Source organism: Oryzias melastigma, linkage group LG22 (genome assembly GCF_002922805.2).
Source record: "Oryzias melastigma strain HK-1 linkage group LG22, ASM292280v2, whole genome shotgun sequence".
In the NCBI taxonomy this organism is placed as follows: domain Eukaryota; kingdom Metazoa; phylum Chordata; class Actinopteri; order Beloniformes; family Adrianichthyidae; genus Oryzias; species Oryzias melastigma.
This window is the reverse complement of record NC_050533.1, coordinates 1,726,618-1,745,666: the sequence shown is the minus strand read 5'-3', so window position 1 is coordinate 1,745,666 and position 19,049 is coordinate 1,726,618. Positions and strand designations below refer to the sequence as shown.

At 43.5% G+C, this 19,049-nt stretch overlaps 3 protein-coding genes across 4 annotated transcripts in view; 2 read left to right on the top strand and 1 right to left on the bottom strand.

The window, feature by feature from the left end:
- arg2 (arginase 2) overlaps positions 1–3,036 on the top strand; it is a 5,341-nt gene extending 2,305 nt beyond the window's left edge. Inside the window, exons 3-8 of the mRNA XM_024267280.2 lie at positions 432–606; positions 706–865; positions 938–1,032; positions 1,105–1,209; positions 2,184–2,320; positions 2,395–3,036. Of these exons, the coding sequence (XP_024123048.1) occupies positions 432–606; positions 706–865; positions 938–1,032; positions 1,105–1,209; positions 2,184–2,320; positions 2,395–2,585 (863 nt within the window). The 3' untranslated portion in view covers positions 2,586–3,036. The remainder of the gene's footprint in view (positions 1–431; positions 607–705; positions 866–937; positions 1,033–1,104; positions 1,210–2,183; positions 2,321–2,394) is intronic.
- A 1,422-nt stretch (positions 3,037–4,458) lies between these two features.
- Positions 4,459–9,627, bottom strand: vti1b (vesicle transport through interaction with t-SNAREs 1B). Its single transcript, XM_024274378.2, has 6 exons — positions 9,359–9,627; positions 8,818–8,876; positions 6,654–6,851; positions 6,406–6,579; positions 6,247–6,308; positions 4,459–5,045 (listed from the first exon to the last, which is right to left on the bottom strand). Exons 1-6 carry the CDS (start codon positions 9,453–9,455, stop codon positions 4,952–4,954), a joined length of 684 nt encoding a protein of 227 aa, XP_024130146.1. The 5' UTR covers positions 9,456–9,627; the 3' UTR covers positions 4,459–4,951.
- A 1,429-nt stretch (positions 9,628–11,056) lies between these two features.
- rdh12 (retinol dehydrogenase 12) lies at positions 11,057–18,862 on the top strand. 2 transcript variants are annotated; one of them, XM_024274361.2, is made up of 7 exons: positions 11,057–11,258; positions 11,734–11,852; positions 12,971–13,126; positions 13,192–13,296; positions 15,095–15,304; positions 15,367–15,556; positions 18,062–18,862. In XM_024274361.2, exons 1-7 carry the CDS (start codon positions 11,185–11,187, stop codon positions 18,162–18,164), a joined length of 957 nt encoding a protein of 318 aa, XP_024130129.1. In that variant the 5' UTR covers positions 11,057–11,184; the 3' UTR covers positions 18,165–18,862. The 2 variants fall into 2 exon arrangements, with proteins under 2 accessions (XP_024130129.1, XP_024130135.1); XM_024274367.2 differs by having other exon boundaries at positions 11,069–11,258; positions 11,737–11,852.
- The last annotated feature ends 187 nt before the right edge of the window (positions 18,863–19,049 follow it).

Below are 19,049 nucleotides of genomic sequence, written 5' to 3'. Positions count from 1 at the left end.
GGAAAGTGCTTGATCCTCAAAGTCGCTCTGGCATTCAGTGACTCATCAGTCAGGCCAGACAAATCCCTGCTGAGTCATGCTGCAGGAGGTACAGGAGCTTCAGGAGTTGGAGAGGCTTCAGGAGCTCCAGGCGCTACAGGAGCTGCAGAAGCTTCAGGAGCTATTGCTCATGACGCTGCAGAAGATTTAGGAGCTGCAGAACTTTCAGTAACTGCAGAAGTTTCAGGAGCTGCAAAAGCTGCAGGAGCTGCAGGAGTTGCAGAAGCTTCAGGGGCTGCAGGAGTTGCAGAAGCTTCAGGAGCTCCAGGAGTTGCAGAAGCTACAGGAGCTAATGCTCATGAAGCTGCAGTAGTTTTAGGAACTGCAGGAGCTGCAGACCTGAGCTGTGACAGATCCTGTCCGTTTACTCCCGTCTCCGTCTCCGCCCTCAGACTACTCCGTCCACGACTTCGGCGACCTGAACTTCCCCCTCCTGGAGAAGGACGAGCCCTACATGGGCGTGAAGTTCCCTCGGACCGTCGGCGCAGCAAACAAGCTGCTGTCCGGCGCGGTGAGCAGAGCTGTGGGCGCCGGACACAGGCTGGTCATGCTGGGTGGCGACCACAGGTGACTGGGAGCATGGCGGCATCTGCGGCCTGATGGCTCCACCATGTGTGTCTGATGGGAAGCGGAGGATATTTATAAGACGCTCCTCTCCTTTCACAGCCTCGCCATCGGATCAGTGAGCGGCCACGCTCGGCAGTGTCCCGACCTGTGTCTCATCTGGGTGGACGCTCACGCAGACGTCAACACGCCGATGTGCTCGCCATCGGGAAACCTCCACGGACAGCCGGTGGCGTTCATGCTCAAAGAGCTGAAAGATAAGGTGAGGAGGCTGGAGGCCACGGCCCTGCAGGGGTTCTCTCTGCTTCAGGATGACGTTCTCTCTGTCCTCCAGATGCCGGAGATTCCCGGGTTCTCGTGGACCAAGCCCTTCCTGTCCTCGAGGGACCTGGTGTACGTGGGACTGCGGGACGTCGACCCCGGAGAGCAGTGAGTCCATCATCTCCTGATCCAAGTTTTCTGTCCCAGAACCGCATAGAAAAAGTCTGATCTGTGCTGCAGCCTGATTCTGAAGAACCTCGGCATCCAGTACTTCAGCATGAGGGACATCGACAGGCTGGGCATCCAGAGGGTCATGGAGGTCGCTCTGGACCATCTCCTGGGAAGGTATGGCGACTTTAACGGATCTCAAGTTGGATTTGTTTCAGGGTTTGACTGAATAACTATTCTTTCTTTACTACTTTTCAATCCTAATTGTTTCATGATATTTTCTCCAAGTTATAAACTGACCAATCAGATGCCTCGATAAAAGTAGGCGGAGACTGCTGCCCCCAACAAACGTTTGACAGATTTTATGTAGCTTGCTTTCAAATGGAAGGGGCGTGGCCTTCCAGCATGCTCACTCCTGATTGGTGAGAGTGGTTACCATAGAAACAATGACTCGGGCAGAATCGAACCAATCACTGCTCACCGACGACGTGTGGTTCCAACATGGCGGCCTCCATATCGCAAAAAAATAATGGCGACTGCTTTGACTTAATTTGTTTGAAACCGGAAGAAAAACATCTTCAATTGGGGGAGGGGTCACAGTTAGTCACTGCAGTGCTTTAACTTTCAGATGGAAGGGGCGTGGCCTTTCAGCAAGGTCACTCCTAATTGGTAAGAATAGTCAGACAGATTGTAACCAATCATAGCTCATTGACGACATCTGGTTCCAACATGGTGACGTCTGTATCGCAAAAAAAAAATGGCGACTGATTTGATTTAATTTGGTTGGAGCCGAAAATAAATCATCTTCAGTCGGGGGAGGGGTCTCACTCAGTCACTCCAGTGCTTTAAATTTCAAATAGAAGGAGCGTGGCCTTCCAGCAAGATCACTCAGGATTGGTGAGAATAGTCAGACAGATTCGAACCAATCACTGCTCACTGACGACGTCCGGCTCCAACATGGCGGCATCCATATCAACCTCATTTTCTTGGAGCAGGAAATAAACCATCTTCAGTCGGGGGAGGGGTCAACTCAGTCACTCCAGTTCTCTTACAGCCATTGGTTGTTAGTTTGTGATGTCATAAACTTCTTCAAATCTGATTGGCTGGGAGAACAAGGATTCTAGATCATGTTTGACCTCTCACCTCTGCAGGAAACAGCGCCCCATCCACCTGAGCTTCGACATCGACGCCTTTGACCCGTCTCTGGCCCCCGCCACGGGAACGCCGGTGAACGGCGGGCTCACTTACAGAGAAGGAATCTACATCACGGAGGAGATCCACAACACAGGTAGGATCCCAGCGTTCTACCCGTCGGCGCCTCCGTCTTCGCCACCCGTCTCACCTTTCCTCACGAATCCGCAGGTCTGCTGTCGGCCATCGACATGGTGGAGGTCAACCCCACCCTGGGCGCCAGCAGTGAGGCAGTGGAGGCCACCGCCTCCTTAGCCGTGGACGTCATCGCGTCGTCCCTGGGTCAGACGAGAGAGGGCGCTCACGCGTCCATCAGCGTCATCCCCGCCGTGAAGAGCGACACGGAGCAGCTCTGCCTATGAGCAGACCCAGAACCTCGGTTCCGATCCTGACCATTCCACGCTTCTTCTGTGTTTGTTCTAGAATCCACAAGAACGCTGCGGTGGGAGAGACTGAATAATTTAAGACGACTGCACCTTGTGAGGCCGCTGCTCTTCTGAGGCCGCTCTTATTTATTTGTTAGCGTGTTACGAAGCCACACGTGTGTCGCGTGTGGGACTGACCCGCCCTCAGGGCGTCAAAGTGTTTCAAGTCCAACGAGGACTTTAATGGCGAAGCCGATAATCAGAACGTCACTTTTCCCTCTGGACCATTAGTGGTGACTGTATTCTGTTTATACCACATCATGAGAATAGACGCTTTAAAAGCTCTTTAGGATTCTGCTGCTGTCATGCTCTTTATCGTTTGATGACGACTGATAATCCTGTTACAAAAACTTCTATTTTGGTCTTCCATAAATGTGATTTCATATTTGGTTGTGTCCACGTGTTTTACTTTCACTTTCTGCTGCTAAAATGAGACAAACGAAAAGATCATCATTGATTTTAGACCAGGAATGTTCAACTTATTTCTATAAAATCCAGTAGAATGATGCCTTTAGAAACACTTCAGCATCGTTTTGTATAAGAGTGAATATTAATAATAAAATAAACTCAGAATATTGAACAAAGACCTAGAGAAGAGATCTTAAAAACCAAACCGCGGGAAGACTGGAGGGAACCAGCTTACATCAGGAGGAAATACGTGTCTGATGTAATAAAAAACTGATGGAACCGGTTCCTTCAGAGCTTTGACAGTGAGAAGGAGTTACATAAATCCTCTTGTGGTTTCAACAGACTAAAACTGGTGAGAAATGGAATGTTCTGGATTCATTTCAGAAATCTGGCAGCAAATTTTTGAGACATTTTGATAGAAAGCATAAAGAACATCCAGTAAATTCTAAAGATTAATTGAAACCAGGATTCCGTTTGGAAATAAATATCAATGTGTTTCCATCTAAATCAACAGGAATTAGTTTCATTTTGAGCAAAAAGTTTCTGACATTTTACTTTTTTTTCGGCCAAACACCAATATTTTTCTCAATTTGTTTTATTTGGGTTTCAAATATTATTGGCTCAAATTTAGCTCGGTAGTTTAATTCCTGAAAATATAGTCATAAACCGTCTGTGTGCTGCCCCCTACTGGCTGAAACGAGATGGAATTTTGTGATTGGTGGAAGTCCTACGTCATTTCAGACGTTTGACCTCATCATGCTCTGCACCTCCAGTATAATAGGCCCCGCCCATCTTCGATTCTGTAACAGTCAGTCGTTAGCATGTTAGCTTTAGCATGGCCCGTAGGTGTTTTGCCTTCAGTTGTCAAAAATATATTAGCTTGCACAACTTTTCGATGGACTGGGAAGTTAGGGAACAGAGAGAACGTCGTCCTGCTGATGGATTTGTAATCAACGTTTCACTTGGGATTGTTAGCTTAATACTTTAGGGGTTATTAGCTAATGATGCTAGCGTCATTTTCCCACTCGGTCTGGACCATGAGCGCCTGCCTCAAGAGAAGGTGGAGGAGAATGATCCTCAACCTCCACAGAAAGTTCTGGCTTTACTTTGTCTGGTAACATTCTCCACACAGAAAACGTTACATTACCGCAAGCTAACCTCACTGTCAATCACAGACCACACCTCCCCTGCTGAGCCCGCCCCCTTTATTTTTCTTTTTTAAATCTACCTCCAGCTGTCCTGTAGTGTTACCCTTTACCACAGGAATCAATGGGAAGTAGATTCCTATTGAAATCAGCCTCCAGTGGTCGTTTGTGGAACTGCATCAGGTGATATTTGCTGGTTCTTTAATTACAAATCATCTTTTCCGCAGAAAAAATCTTTGGAAAAACATCCAACAAACTGAAGTAACAGATTAGCTTTAATGGAGGCGGTAAATCACTAAACAGGAAGTACTGATTTACCCTACAGGAAGTGAAGGAAACGCCTTACCGGGTTTTCTGGAGTAAAAGTCACAAGAGTTTAAGTCTTACTCCTGATCGACTTTTACTGGGAAAACTACAACATAGATTAAGACTCGTGTCCTCGTTGTACATTCAGAGCAGAATGAAGTTTGAGTGTTGGAGGTCAGGAACACTTAGAGAAATACTTGGGAGCGTTCTGGTTTCTTGACCTCAAAGTCCTCAAACCCGTGACCTTCAGCAGATCCTCATCCTGCAGATCTGTGAGTGAACGTCCCTCTGAAGAGCGTCCGTGGTCAAAAGAGGCGTGGCCTCTGTGGTCAAACGTCCTCAGGAAGAGCCTCGTCTCAGAGCGCTCGCTCACACCAACAGAATTATTGCTCCAGGGCAGAAACGGCGGCAGAGCGCCGGCTCCTCCCCTTCTCAGACGCGCCCTCACTTCCGGAAGAACTTCAGGTAGATCACGGCGCCCAGAATGGCGAGCTCCATTAAAATGATGATGGCCAGGAGCAGCTTGTTGGTCATGAGCCTGAAGGGGAGAGAAAAGGTCCTCCTCAGCATGGATGGATCTTAGAGTCAGCAATAATAATGAAATCACACAGAAATGTCAGAAGAAGACTTGATGGTTCAGAATGTTTTTGTAGATGACCCATGACAGGTTCAAGTTCAAGCTAGGTCCGCTTTATGCTCAAATATAGTCAAATATAAAATAACGTCTGAATATTTTTGTTACACAACAAACTTACTACTTTTTTTGATATACATTCAAATGAACATTTAGACCTCCGGTACCGGTCCGTGGGTCACCTGGTACCGGGCTGCAGACAGAAAAACAGAAATCCATGCTTCAACTATGATTATTTCCCTTTAGTTTATTTTCTGGTGCTGAAGGAAGTTTTATTTTGGAAAACTTCCAGATTCTGTTCTCAACATCCGTTTTGGTCATGTGACCTAAAGCGGCTAACTGCTGTACCTGGATTGCTAAGCTAGTTGGCCCAAAGCTAAAAAAACAAACAATAAAACCTATTTGGAAAGTTTCTTCAGGGAGAAACGATCCAGTGAGAAAACCGTAGAAGATCCTTCGACGTCAAAGAACAATGAAGCTGCTGTTTACAGACAAACCAGCAGCTTCATCCTCATTCATTCAGTCAAAAACAGGAATCTTTTTTATTTTAATTGTCTGGTCCCAAACCTGACCTGTTTTCACTGCTGTTCTCCGGCTCTTTTGATTGTATTTGATATTATGTGCTTTTATTTTGAAAAGCACTTTGAGCCAAACTGTGCATAAATTGTTGAAATGTGTTTTCGATCTTTAAATCAACATTACTGAGCCAAAACAAAGGACATGTTCACCACTGTAAGGAAGGTAAGACAACATCGATTCAGTGAAATTTCGTTGTTTTTCATTTGACTTGAATCGATTTATTTTATTTATTTATTTATTTTGACTTGAATCGATTTAAAATGCTGCCAGTGATGAATTTTCGAGTTAAAACCAGTTTGTGAGACACAGTTCCAGTGCTTCATGCTCTGATCATAAAAAAATCTTTAAAAAAAATGTGTTTTATAATTCTATTTGTGTGAAAGATGCATAAATATTAGGTAAAGTTTGTATTATAATAACTAGACTGGTACTGTCTTGGGACATATCCATCGCGATACGTATCGTGATATCCATCGCGAAACGTATCGCCAGACTCTATCCTCTACACCGCCGTGGTGGATCTTACCGTCGAGACATGGCCCGCAGAACTTTTCTGCTTCGACTCAGGTTCTCTCCGGTGTTCACCAACTGAACGGAGAGAAAAGAGACGCGTGATGCAGACGAACGAGAGGATTCTCCTGGACAACAAACCATGAACCAAACATCTGGGAGGAGGAGGTCTCACTCTGTCTCTGGTTCGGTCCAGCTGCTCCCTTTGCCCCCCCAGCTCTTCGATGATGTCCGTGCCGATCTGCTCCGTTTCCACGGCGATGCGCTGGCTGCGCTCGATGCTCTGCGTGGCGTTGTTCAGGTACTCCGTTCCCTGAAGCAACAGCGCCCTCTGCGACTGCAGGTGAGTCTGCGCCGCCCACAGACAGACAGGAAGTCAGACGGTTTTCAGAACACATGGGGGGCGTGGCGGCCCGCACTCACGCTCTGCTGGTTCTGGGATGCATAGATGCCCTGATGGTCCCCTTGAGCCGTCAGGGAGGCGGAGCCAAAGCCGGGAGCAAAGCTTTTCATGTCCCTCTGCAGTTTGCCGATGTCTCTGCGGTACAGGCGCAGCTTGGTGCTCATGGCGTTTCTGTAGGACGGCGGCGCCGTTCGGAGCTCATCCTCCATGCCCTGCAACTGTGGGAAAGAAAATCCACGTCTGTCTGAGCGAGAACAGAAAGATACGAGCTGATCTCACCTGAAGACGGTTTCATAATCTAAATGTACTGTAGAAGGAATGATAGCTTTACAGGCAAAACGTGGCATTACCTGTGATAATGCTAGTGTCAATGAAGTTTGCTAAAAGTTGTCGCTGAAGATGCAAAACCTTTAGCTGAAAATGGTGATGAAATTGTATCTTTAATTGCTTAAGAGATTTGCTGAAAATCCAAAAGCTATGTGTAAAATGTTAAATTTACAGAAAGACTGTGAATTTCAATAATGAGCTATGAAGGAGCGCTGACGTTGACCTAAATTTCTGAAAAATTTGTAGCAAAATTACATTAAAAAAAACCCTAATCCATGCCAATTTTTCAAAAATATTTAGTGTGTTGCTTAAATATGAGCTAAATTCCAAATTGTCTAAAAAAAAAAAAAAACCTCAGTAGATGCTAAATTAGCCAAAAGAAGCTAGCTTGTTGCTAAATACTAGCTAAACTCCAAATTAGCCTAAAATTCCTCAGCAAACTAGATTAGTCAAAATCTTAGCCTGTTGCTAAAATAGAAGCTAAACTCTAAATTAGCCTATAAAACCTCAGTAGATACCAAATTAACCAAAAATGTTAGCATGTTGCTAAAATATTAGCTAAACTCCAAATTAGCCTATAAAAACCTCAGTTGATGCTAAATTAGCCAAGAAGCTAGCTTGTTGCTTAAATACTAGCTAAACCCCATAACTGCCAAAACAATTTCCGTTAATTAAATTAGTCAAAAATGTTAACATGTTGCTAAAATAGAAGCTTAACTCTAAATTAGCCTAAAAATTCCCAGTAGATAAAAAAATAGCCAAAAAAGTTAGCATTTTGCTAAAAGTATTAGGTAAACTCCAAACTAACATAAAAAACACTCAGTAGATGCTTAAAATTAGCGAAAATTGCTAATATGCTGCCTGAATACTTGCTAAACTATAAAATAGCCCAAAATTCCTTAGTAAACCAAATTAGCAAATTTGTTCCTAAAATAGAAGCTAATCTCTAAATTAGCCTATAAAAACCTCAGTAGATAACTAATTAGCCAAAAACGTTAGCATGCTGCTAATTTAGTAAACTCCATTTTTCTGCTTTTTGAAAATGACTAAAAAGGACTAAAAAGGTTGTTTCTAATCTACTTAAAATTTAGAAATTTGAAGGCTTTCTCATTTATCTCCAATGAGGCATATTTTGCTCAATAATTCAAAAAGTATCAAGTTTATAAAAGCCAAAAATACGAGCAGTAATGTCCTGAACGAGCTGAACGTTTTGATACCAAGATTGATGAAATCTCTGAAAGTGTGATTGAGTTTTTATGTGTCGGGAAATGCACAGAAAGGAGCAGGAGAATCACTATAGTGTGAATGTTTACTATCACAACTATTCTTTACAAACCAAGAGATTACTTCTGTTATTGTTTTGTCATCAGGTGATAATCTGATTTAATGTAAAGTCAGCAGCTTCTTTTCTGTGTGATATGTAACAAAATACTGAAATTGATCAATGACTGCAGTAGAAACTGTCCCCAAAACCCACATTATGATTTATTCAAAGCATTTTTATTAATAATCTGCCATCTGTTCTCATTAGCGGCCTCAATCGTGGAACCGAAGGAGCTGCAGCTCTCATCCCAAGGTGTTGACTGAATGTGACCCGTCAGGAAAACGGACCTGCTCTGTAAAAAGCGGACCTGCTCTGTAAAGAACGGGCCTGCTCTTTTAAGAACGGGCCTGCTCTGTGAAGAACGGACCTGCTCTGCAAAGAACGGGCCTGCTCTTTTAAGAACGGGCCTGCTCTGTAAAGAACGGGCCTGCTCTGTAAAGAACGGACCTGCTCTGTAAAGAACGGACCTGCTCTGTAAAGAACGGGCCTGCTCTGTAAAGAACGGACCTGCTCTGTAAAGAACATCCTCTTACCACCTCCTCGGCTTCCCCCTGCCGCTCATCGAAGCTCCTCACCAGCCTCTTCCTTTCCTCTGCAGAGCACAACACAGGTTACAGAGGTTACTTCTCTGTCATTTTAATACTCACTACGATGTTTTTAACATGTTCTTGTAGAATTTTTCTGAAGACGGAGGACACATTTAACAAAAATTAAGCTTAAAATTTGTATTCTTGAGGATTCCTTTATTCAAATCGTTATGAATCAAGAGCAGACGAAAAAACGAACCCCAAAATGCACCTGTAATGTTAAGTAGGGGGTGTAAGGGGCTGTAAGATAGCGAAACCGATAGATGACGGGAATTGGGGCGGGCTTCCTCCCGTCAACACCCCGCCCACAATCCAGAGGTAAATTTCTAACAAACTCCTGCCACTCTGTCCTAAAAAACGACACTGATTTTTTTATTTTGGATAAAACTGACAAAATCACAATTAAAAGACTACTAGGAAAGGTTAAAAACTAGATCCAAAGATGATCAAAGCGGGACTCCAACAACACACCAACATCCTCGTTTACCTCCGTGACATTTCGTGACTCTCTCGGGAATTAACTTCAGCTCGTCGTATAAAGATTTGTAGATTTCGTGCAACTTCTCGAATTCCTCCGACGACATTTCTCTGGAAGAAACCCGGGATGTCTCTCCTCGAGAATACTGGCAGTTTTTAGTCTTTAAAATAAAATAATTCTTAGGTAGAAAGGTTTCGTTAATCTGTTTGTTTTGCTTCCTCCATAATCAGAACCCGAGACTTCCGCATGATGGTCCTCGTGACCAACAGGACGAAAACTCCGGAAAATAATCATATAATTTTATCTTTACAATTAAAAAACAAAAACAAGATAAATATGAACTTTTATATTCATCTTAAGGAACTGTATCACACAATAAGATTTTTTTATCCCACATTTAAAAAGAAAATTGTAACATTTTAATTAGGCAGGGAAAAGGCACTTCATATGGGCCTCTCGGAAACATGGGAAGTGTAGTTTATTCGTCTACGTTGGCGAAAATCTTTGACTTTTAAATACTTGCGTTAAGGGTTTAAATATTATGTTGTTAATTTTGTTGTTTTCTTTTTTTCTAAGTGTTTCGATTTCATTATTTAATTATATGAAGAATACTATTTTGTTTTGAATACATTAGTTCTATTAAAACGAATTAATTTACGATGCATTTAATTTTTGTAACAAAATCTCATAAGCCTACTGTAGGTGTTACTCAACTTGATATCACCACAATTAATAAATAGCCTAAATAGGGTGCTTATGAAAGCAAAATGAAGTGTTCATTAGATATAAAGTTTTTAAACTGAAGTATTTTTAAAATGTTAAAAAAAATTAACAATATTTTCACATTTGATCTTATTCTGATAAAGGACAGTACATAGCCTATGCAGTGTATATTCAAAATAAATGTCATACAGTGGCAGCTTTCAGTCTTAATGACAATTTAAATATTAAAAGCATTTTTTCTCTATTTTGTCATAATCATAGCATTATAGGCTGTAAATATATGTTTTTTGCAAAAATGTTATATGTGGAAATGATCATTCAGCTAGCATTCTTAAACTCTTTTAAAAATGAAAAACAATGACGATGAAATAATATTTTGTTTTCCTTTGTAATAAAACCGTTATTACTAAAAAGCTATAAAAAATACTAGAAAAAGTGCATTACACCAAAACAAATACATTTCAGGGGGGAAAAAATTCCAGAAAACAAAATAAGATGTCAAGGGAAAAAACATGTATGAAAACACAATAAAGTATTATAAATATATAATTCTTTCTTTTGACTTTCGTTTTGGTGTCGGCATTTTTTTTCTTTTAAATGTAATGCTGTTTGAAACTTTTTTGTTTTTAATTTTCGTTCTTTAAAATGTTGTGTCAGTGATGTGTTGATGTGATTTGCGCTTCAGGGCCACCGTATCGTATCTCCTTCCTTTCCTTTTTAATGTTAATACATTCAACATATTTGCTACTAATGTTAATATTTACACTGCAGCTGAATCACGTGACTGACAGACTAATGTCTTCTTTTCTAAATACATTTATTAAGTTGTATATTTTTTATTTTCCGTTTTATTATATCGTTTTATGCTACGTCATATACAATTTGTATCATCTGTATCCATTGACAGTGAAAAATATAATATCCAGTCAATGTCTGTATCTGACCTCTAATGTAAAGACTACAAAACACACGACGGGAACTACAATCCCACAATCCTTCGCGCGTACGCTCTTGGTCCCGCGGAGCGCTGCGCCCCTCCAGCCTTGACATCAGCTGCTCAGCCCACACATCCTGACGTCCGGCCGGAGGCAGAGGCCCGTGAATCCGCTCCGATGTGGGTGCTGGTGATCATCGCGGGGATCGGGGTGGTGACGCTGCTGCTGCTGCTGTTCGCCCCGCACATACGGTGAGCCGCAGCGGGGACCGCGTCCCCTCATCACGGTGTCTTTCAGGGAGCTGCGCGGCTGTGATGTCATCAGCGGGGATGCTGCCGCTCATTCTACCCAGATGTGTCGATTTATCAAACGTCTTTATTTCTGCGGGATTTTTTACTTAAATCCGCTAAACTGTGACGGAATTTCCAGAGAATCAGAAAAATGTTTGAGCACCGAGATGAGGCGGCCGTCTTCCGTCTGAGCTGCTCGGGCCTATCGGGAGCCCGCACGTGGGAGGAGTTTAATTCATATGCGTGAGCGGAGCCGAGCCATTGGGTGCGGGGCGGGGCTGCTCGGTGGCGTGGGTCGCTCGACCCGAAGATCCGCGCCGTTCCGCCAAGTTTATCTATGAATAATTAACCCGCGTTCAGAGAAATCACTCATTCAGACGGAAACCGTGCCGTGCCGCTCCGGGCTGGTTCAAAGCAGCTGTCTCTGTTTGAACAGAAGATATGCAGCTGGAGCCGCGTGCGCGACCGCGAGCCGCCTGGACGGGAAGACGGTGCTCATCACCGGAGCCAACACCGGCATCGGGAAGGAGACCGCGCTGGACCTGGCTCTGAGAGGTGAGGGGGGTCTGAGGAGACCCGCGTGCAGACCAAGTCCCACTAATGCTGTCACTGTCCAATACAAGCCAAGTGTGGATTCAAACCCACAACCTACAGTTCCAGGGCAGACACTGCAGTGTTGGTACACAAAAACTCAAATTTACACACATTTACGGACAATTAAACATCACTGTAGAGAAAAAACTCAAAAAGAAGCATCAAACATGTTTAACTGGTGTGGCTCTATAGTTAGGAACAGCTGCTGTCATGCACGGTGGTGGAAGGGCGATGATTTGGACTTGTTATTCACCAGATACAAATTCATTCACAGGATCCTCGAGTCTAAGGTCAGGTCTTATGTCAGAAACTTTAATTCAAAGCTCAAGTCTTCTATCCAACTCTACAAGTCGAGACTCAGGTCTTTCCCCAAGTCCTTCAGTCAAAGCTTAGGTCTTCTCTCCAACTCTACGAGTCAAAGCTCAGGTCTTTACTCCAAGTCCTCGAGTCAAAGCTCAGGTCTTCTCTCCAAGTCCTTGAGTCAAGGCTAAGGGTCTTCTCTTCAAGTCAAAGCTTAGGTCTTCTATCCAACTCTACGAGTCAAGACTCGGGTCTTCTCCCCAAGTCCTCGAGTCAAAACTCAGGTCTGCTCTCCAACTCTACGAGTCAAAGCTCAGGTCTTTTCTCCAAGTCCTCGAGTCAAAGCTCAGGTCTTCTCTCCAAGTCCTTGAGTCAAGGCTCAGGTCTTCTTTCCAAGTCCTTGAGTCAAGGCTCAGATCTTCTCTCCAAGTCCTTGAGTCAAAGCTCTGGTCTTCTCTTCAAGTCCTTCCGTTAAAGCTCAGGTCTTCTGTCAGAAACCGTGACTCAAAGGTCAGGTCTTCTCTCTGACTCCTTGAGTCAAAGCTCTAGTCTTCTCTCCAAGTCTTCATGCTGATCAGGAACGAATAAAGATCCCAGACACAGCAGAGCAGGTCTGTTTCAGTTTTTTGTGAGACTTAAAGAAACGGGTCACAAACAAACCAAGTCAGATTCTTCAGGTTCTGGTTAAGAGGTTTTAGAAACTTGGGCTTCACTTAGTTTCTCACTCACTGCTTCTTCATCTGTCGTTTCCTTACTGAGTCGTTTCGTTGGTTCCTCAGGAGCTCGGGTCATCATGGCGTGCAGAGACACAGAGAAGGGCGAGGAGGCGGCGGCCAGTATACGAGCCGAGTGCCCGAAGGCTCAGGTGGAGGTTCGAGAGCTGGACCTGGCAGACACCTGCTCCATCCGAGCCTTCGCTCAGAACTTCCTCAGAGGTGAATGAGGAGGAGCTGCAGAACCTGAAGGTGCGGAGCTTCTACTGACGTCCGTTCCTTTGCAGAGGTCCACCAGCTCCACATCCTCATCAACAACGCCGGCGTGATGATGTGCCCCTACACCAAAACCGTCGACGGCTTTGAGATGCACATCGGAGTCAATCATCTGGGTATGGCGCCACAGAAATACTCTAAAAAAGGATTATTCGTGTCCCGCCCCGCAGCCGTTTGGACCGGAATTTTGGACACAGTGAACAAATGCCCCGCCCCCAAAATGATGACATCACAGCAGAAAAAAACGGCAAAAAAACAGAATGAGGCCAAAATCTCTTGTGGGGCTTGAAAAAACTTTTTAAAAGTCAACTAATGAAACCAAAATGTGTATTAAGGAAGTTTTGAAGGTATTATGGGATGGCTACAGGACTTATACGGCTGTTTAGAGACAAAATGTGAAATGTCAACAAAACGTTTGCTCAAGCGATCTTAAAATTTCACACACACGCCACCATGTGACCTTTTTAGGAGTACGCCATCTTGAATTAAAAAAAAAAGAAGGAAACAACTTTAGTATCTTCAGCAAATTTAATTGTCCTTTAGCCAAATTTGGAAGCTACTAAGGAAAAGGGTAACGTCAGACAGTTGGAGGCTGACTCAGATCTCAGCACAGATTGGAAAAATGTAAAAAACAGTGTCAGGCTGAGCGGGGGAGGTGTGGTTTATATCTCTGATTGACAGTAAGGTTAGATTGAGGTAACGTGTGTCTTTAATATGACTGGTACCGAGCTAAGTGATGCAAGGATCTCCACAGAAAAGGTTTGTCCGATGTAGGCGCTCATGGTCCGAAGGGGACCGGTGTCTCAGTCCAGCTAGCATCATAGCTAATAAAGGCTAACGTATTAAACTAACAATCCAGAGTAAAACGATCATAGCAAATCCATCACCAGAACGGAGTTCTCTGGATTCAATGCCAATGGCACTAAACCACCAGAGAGTTGTGCTAGCCAGTAGATTTTTGACAACCGATGGCAAAACAGCTACAAGCTATGCTAACACGCTAACTGTTACAGAATCAAAGATGGGCGGGGCTTTTATACCCTATCTGCAGAGCATGATGACGTGAAACTTCTGAAATGACGTGGGACTTCCACCAGTGGGGTTAACAAAAGCGCTGTTGCTAAGGAAATCCAAAAATTTACTTTTGCCGATTCTTCTAAAAATGACATAGATCTGTCCGTCACTCTCAGACGACCAAAAAATTAAATGGTTGCTATGGAGATAAAACCAAAGGGGAGGTGGCCAATTTGAATTTTTACATTTTTTGGATTTGTCATGTGCCGCTCTAACCAGCGGGGGAGGGTAAGGGGCGTGTAGCAGCTAGTGAGGGCGGGTCAAAAGGCCGGTGTGGGGGGCGGGGGTAGCACCTGCAGGCTATACATTTTTACTTATGATTTAACCAGTCGATGTAATTATAAAAAAGCAAGTGTTTTAGTGTTTTAGTTTTGAACACATATAAGTCAAAGTAAAAAGTTAATACATTTTGTACCAAATGTGCAAATTTTGTCTGATAGGTTTCCTACCGTAAAAACTTTCTAAAAGAGTTACCATGGTAACACAGTTTACAGATAATTTATCTGGGAGGAAAAATGTTCAAACCTATGTAATAATATGTCAATGTTGTGTTATGGTAACGATCCAACATCACTTATATGTCAAATAAATTTTCGCTGCTGTGGACAAAACCTAGCATTCTTGCTGGTTTAAGGTTGCCATGGCAACCTTCCAAAAGGTACTGTAGTTTGGCTTCATGTCACATTATTGAGATTTTAGGCAACATTTTGAATGTTTTAGGGAAAAAAGGAATCTACCAAACAAATAGGGTATTCCCTAAATCAAACGCCCCCTTGTGATCAGGTTTGGTAGGACATCTCATTCGAAAGAGTAACAGACCGTCTGCTGGCTCACCTGCAGGCCACTTCCTGCTGACGTACCTGCTGGTGGGTTTGCTGAAGCGCAGCGCTCCAGCCCGGATCGTGGTCGTCTCCTCTCTGGCGCACAACTTCGGCTGGATCCGATTCCACGACCTCCACAGCCAGGGCAGCTACAACAGCGGGCTGGCTTACTGCCAAAGCAAACTGGCCAACGTGCTGTTTGCCCGAGAGCTGGCTCGCAGACTCAAAGGTACGGCAACACCAGCTCACAACAAACCAGCATTCAGGGACTGAAACCTCCTGCTCCCTCAGGGAGCGATGTGACGGTGAACTCCGTCCACCCGGGGACGGTGAACTCCGACCTGACCCGGCACTCCACCATCATGACCATCCTGTTCTCCGTCTTCTCCGTGTTCCTGAAGACGCCCCGGGAAGGAGCCCAGACCAGCATTTACTGCGCCACCGCCGAGGAGCTGCACTCCATCTCTGGGAAGCACTTCAGGTGAGGAAAGCCGTCAGAGGATCCACCGAGGATCCAGCTCTGCTGCTGTGGAAAAACATGGAATCTGGTCCCAGTCCAGCAGCTGGACGCCAGTGTGAACACATAAAAACCATTAGTAATCTGTCCTCCTTTATTATTTAAAGCGCTGCTTCAGATCTAAACCACAGAACACGTGAGGGTCTGCATGAGTGACTCCACGGCGATAAAACCATCCAGAGAGACCGATTCTGTCTGGATCACTCCGTTAGATGAAAGGATGAAAGGACGAAACGGGAAAATAGGCTTTAAAATGGTGGAAACCAATTTGATTGTGTCAGATATCAAGTAATAAACTGATTCCTCTCCACCTAAAGCACAAGTGTCAAAGTCAAGGCCCGGGGGCCGGATCCGGCCCTCCGGGTAATTCTATCCGGCCCTCCAGATCATTTTATTTTATTGTTCTGATGTTATCTTATTTCTAACTTGTAGAATTTTGACAAAATATATTTTTATGGAGAGTAAAATATTAAAAGTTATTTAAGGTTTAAGTTGATTTATTCTGGAATAATATTCCTGCCTTTTTATTATTCATAAATATGTTAAAAAGTTACAGTTTTAAAGTTTTAAAAATGAGCATTCTGCTAGCTTTTTGGAATACTTTGGTATTTACTAAGATTTTTTAGGCTATGTTGTAGTTTAGCTAATATCTCAGCTACATGCTAGCTTGTTTGGCTAACCTAAGTTTTTTAGGCTAATTTGGCATTTAGCTAATATTTCAGCGGGCTATCAGCTTCAGCGTTTTCAATAATCAACTTCAGCGATTTCAGATATCAGCTTCAGCCTTTTTAGTTATTAATTTCAGCATCTTCATCGACCAAATTCAGCTCACAGCATTCACACCAGCATTATTGCAGGTAATGCTCTAAATCTAGTTTTTAATTATATTAAAAAGTTATGGTTTCAAAGTTTAAAAAACGTAGTTTTATATTGTTCAATACATTTTTATCCTGTTCGGCCCGCGACGTAAAGTGTGTTTCGGATTTTGGCCTCTTGTGCGATTGAGTTCGACCCCCCTGACCTGTAGCTCTCCCCAAGTTTCTCTGGAGCCTACAAACGTCACAGAAGAACTAGTGATGGGCGATTTATCGGTGCCAGTATCGGTATCGGCCGATATTTGCATGAATTTATCTGTATTGGGCTGATTTAAAAAAAATCCACCAACTTTGTTCTGACTGCTGTCAGATACACTTTATTTCTGACATGGATTCAAATCCCTAATCGATCTCTGGGAATGGGAATCTTATGATTTACAGTTACGTCTAATAGTCAGTAAATGGTCTGAATGTTTCAGAGTTTTAAAATGATACTTGTTCTAATGAGATCCTTTACTGTATGTTAAAAAGGTTGAACATAATGTGATAATGTAAAGTAGAGCATTTCTTATAAAGAAACAAAAAGTAAATCTAAATTTGGTGTTAAATCTCAAATATCGGTCTGGAAAATTGACATTAGCGCATTCCCCAAAACAGCCTTCTGGGATCTCTTAGGAGGTTTTGGATCCCAGCAGGAAGTGGAGCAGGAGGATCTTTAGCTTCTGGTTCACTTTTGTCAGACGGGTTCTGATTCCTGATTCGGAGTAGAAAGTGGGTGTGGCCACATATTTGAAAGATGTCATAAACAGTAGTTTGTGTTTTACCTGAGGGGAGGTGGTACTTTGTCCTCAATCCTTCATACAAAACATCTTTATTTGTTTAAAAATGCTTTTACTTTTGGTTTCCATGTTAAATATTTAAACTTTTCAGGGGATTTGAAACCTTTAGGTATGAATATGAAATTGAAATTTGAAATACAAAAACCCCTCCCCCGCTGTATTCTTCCGCGTCCATTTAACTCATTGACAGTATCAGAGAACTGGACTGAGTGTGACCTGTAGACCGTAGAAAACAATGGACAGAGCTAGTTGTTGACGTCATCCGTATCAAATAGTTTATTTCCGACTCCAACCAAATGAACTCAATTCGGCTGCCATTTTTTGCGATATGGAGGCCGCCATGTTGGAACCAGACGTCGTCACTAAAGCAGTGATTGGTCCGAATCCCTTTAAGTCAACGTTTCTATGGCAACCACTCTCACCAATCAGGAGTGAGCTTGTTGAAAGGGGCAACACGAAACCTGTCAAACGTTTTAAACATGGGGGCCAGCAGGCTCCGCCTACTTTTTTATTGAGGCATCTGATTGGTCAGTTTGTAACTTAAATAACGACAGAAAACATATTGTGAAAATATCTATAGAAGTCTTTGGGATTTTGGCTTTTTGGAGCCACTTCCTGTTTGGAATGTCAAGGGGGCGGGGCCACTCAGTCCAGTTCTTATTTACAGTCTCCATACCCCTTTGGTTTATGTTTTGTTGCTCTTTTTGTACATTTAGTTGATTCTTTTTTAAACTATTCCTCGTGCCCATAAATCAATAAATGTTTCGATGAGCAGCAGGATTGTTTTCTGACGCCCTCCTCTTCCTCTCGTGCAGCGACTGCGCCCCGGCCTTCGTGGCGCCTCAGGGACGGAGCGTGGAGACGGCGAGGAAGCTGTGGGAGGTCAGCTGCGAGCTGCTGGGCATCGAGTGGGACTGACGGGACCGTCCCGCCGCTCCTCCCTCCAATCCCCTCCGTTCTATAACTTCTTCTTTTGCTTTCGCTGACTTTGGACGTCAAAGCGCCGTCAGGTTTTGTGTAAGAGCTACGGTAATGTGAAGTCTCGTGAATTAATGATTAACCCGAGCGTGTTGGTGCTCAGCGACTGGTCCTGAACCAAAACCACTCAACCTTACGATACATGAACTCAGATACTTTTTAGACTCTATTTTTGTGAGAAAACAGGCAAAAAAGCAGCTCGCTGCACCGTGACGCTGAAGCAGACGGACAGGTCAATGCAGGGTACAAGACCAGCATTTATTTCCAGTATTAGTTCCTTTTTTTGTAGTATTTCCTGTAAAAGTCACGACTTTGGTGCCAGCGTTCAAAGCGAGCTGCAGGGGATCTTAGTGCTTCGAAACATCAGCGTCAGTCTGAGCCGCGCTTTCCGCTGGAACGGCGTTCACGCGTTTCGTGAGAGACCTTTTTAAAACGAGAAGTTTTATATTTGTAGCGTTTAGAGCAGAACCCCGTCCCTGCGTGTCTCCATTGCAGTCGGCGCAGCGCCCCCCGCTGGTTCCAGAAGGAAGAGTGAACATTCAGAGTTTTATACAAACATGCCTTTTACAACACGAGCATTCATGTTAAGAGTTGAATGTTTACATTGTATGTAAATAAAGCTCAAATATTACTATTGAGGGGCTCGTTTGCGTTTTTCTTTGACGGAGAATTCAGAAAAGATCTTAAACGGTTGGAAAATGTTACCAAAAACTAGAATTTGATGTAAAACTGACATTTAAAATATGTTGTAATAATGTGTGCTCCCCCACATTATAAGGTGTAATTACAGAGTAAAAACAGATTTATTTACATATTTGTGTTGAT

What these genes read in the sequence shown, in the direction of transcription:
- vti1b (XM_024274378.2), bottom strand. Translation starts at nt 9,455, where the DNA reads ATGTCGTCGGAGGAATTCGAGAAGTTGCACGAAATCTACAAATCTTTA. An exon ending in AGTCACGAAATGTCACGGAG is followed by an intron (nt 8,877 to 9,358) that starts GTAAACGAGGAT and finishes TGTGCTCTGCAG; the next exon opens with AGGAAAGGAAGAGGCTGGTG. An exon ending in AGGGGGAAGCCGAGGAGGTG is followed by an intron (nt 6,852 to 8,817) that starts GTAAGAGGATGT and finishes TCTTTCCCACAG; the next exon opens with TTGCAGGGCATGGAGGATGA.
- rdh12 (XM_024274361.2), top strand. Translation starts at nt 11,185, where the DNA reads ATGTGGGTGCTGGTGATCATCGCGGGGATCGGGGTGGTGACGCTGCTG. An exon ending in CTGTTCGCCCCGCACATACG is followed by an intron (nt 11,259 to 11,733) that starts GTGAGCCGCAGC and finishes CTGTTTGAACAG; the next exon opens with AAGATATGCAGCTGGAGCCG. An exon ending in GCTGGCTCGCAGACTCAAAG is followed by an intron (nt 15,305 to 15,366) that starts GTACGGCAACAC and finishes CTGCTCCCTCAG; the next exon opens with GGAGCGATGTGACGGTGAAC.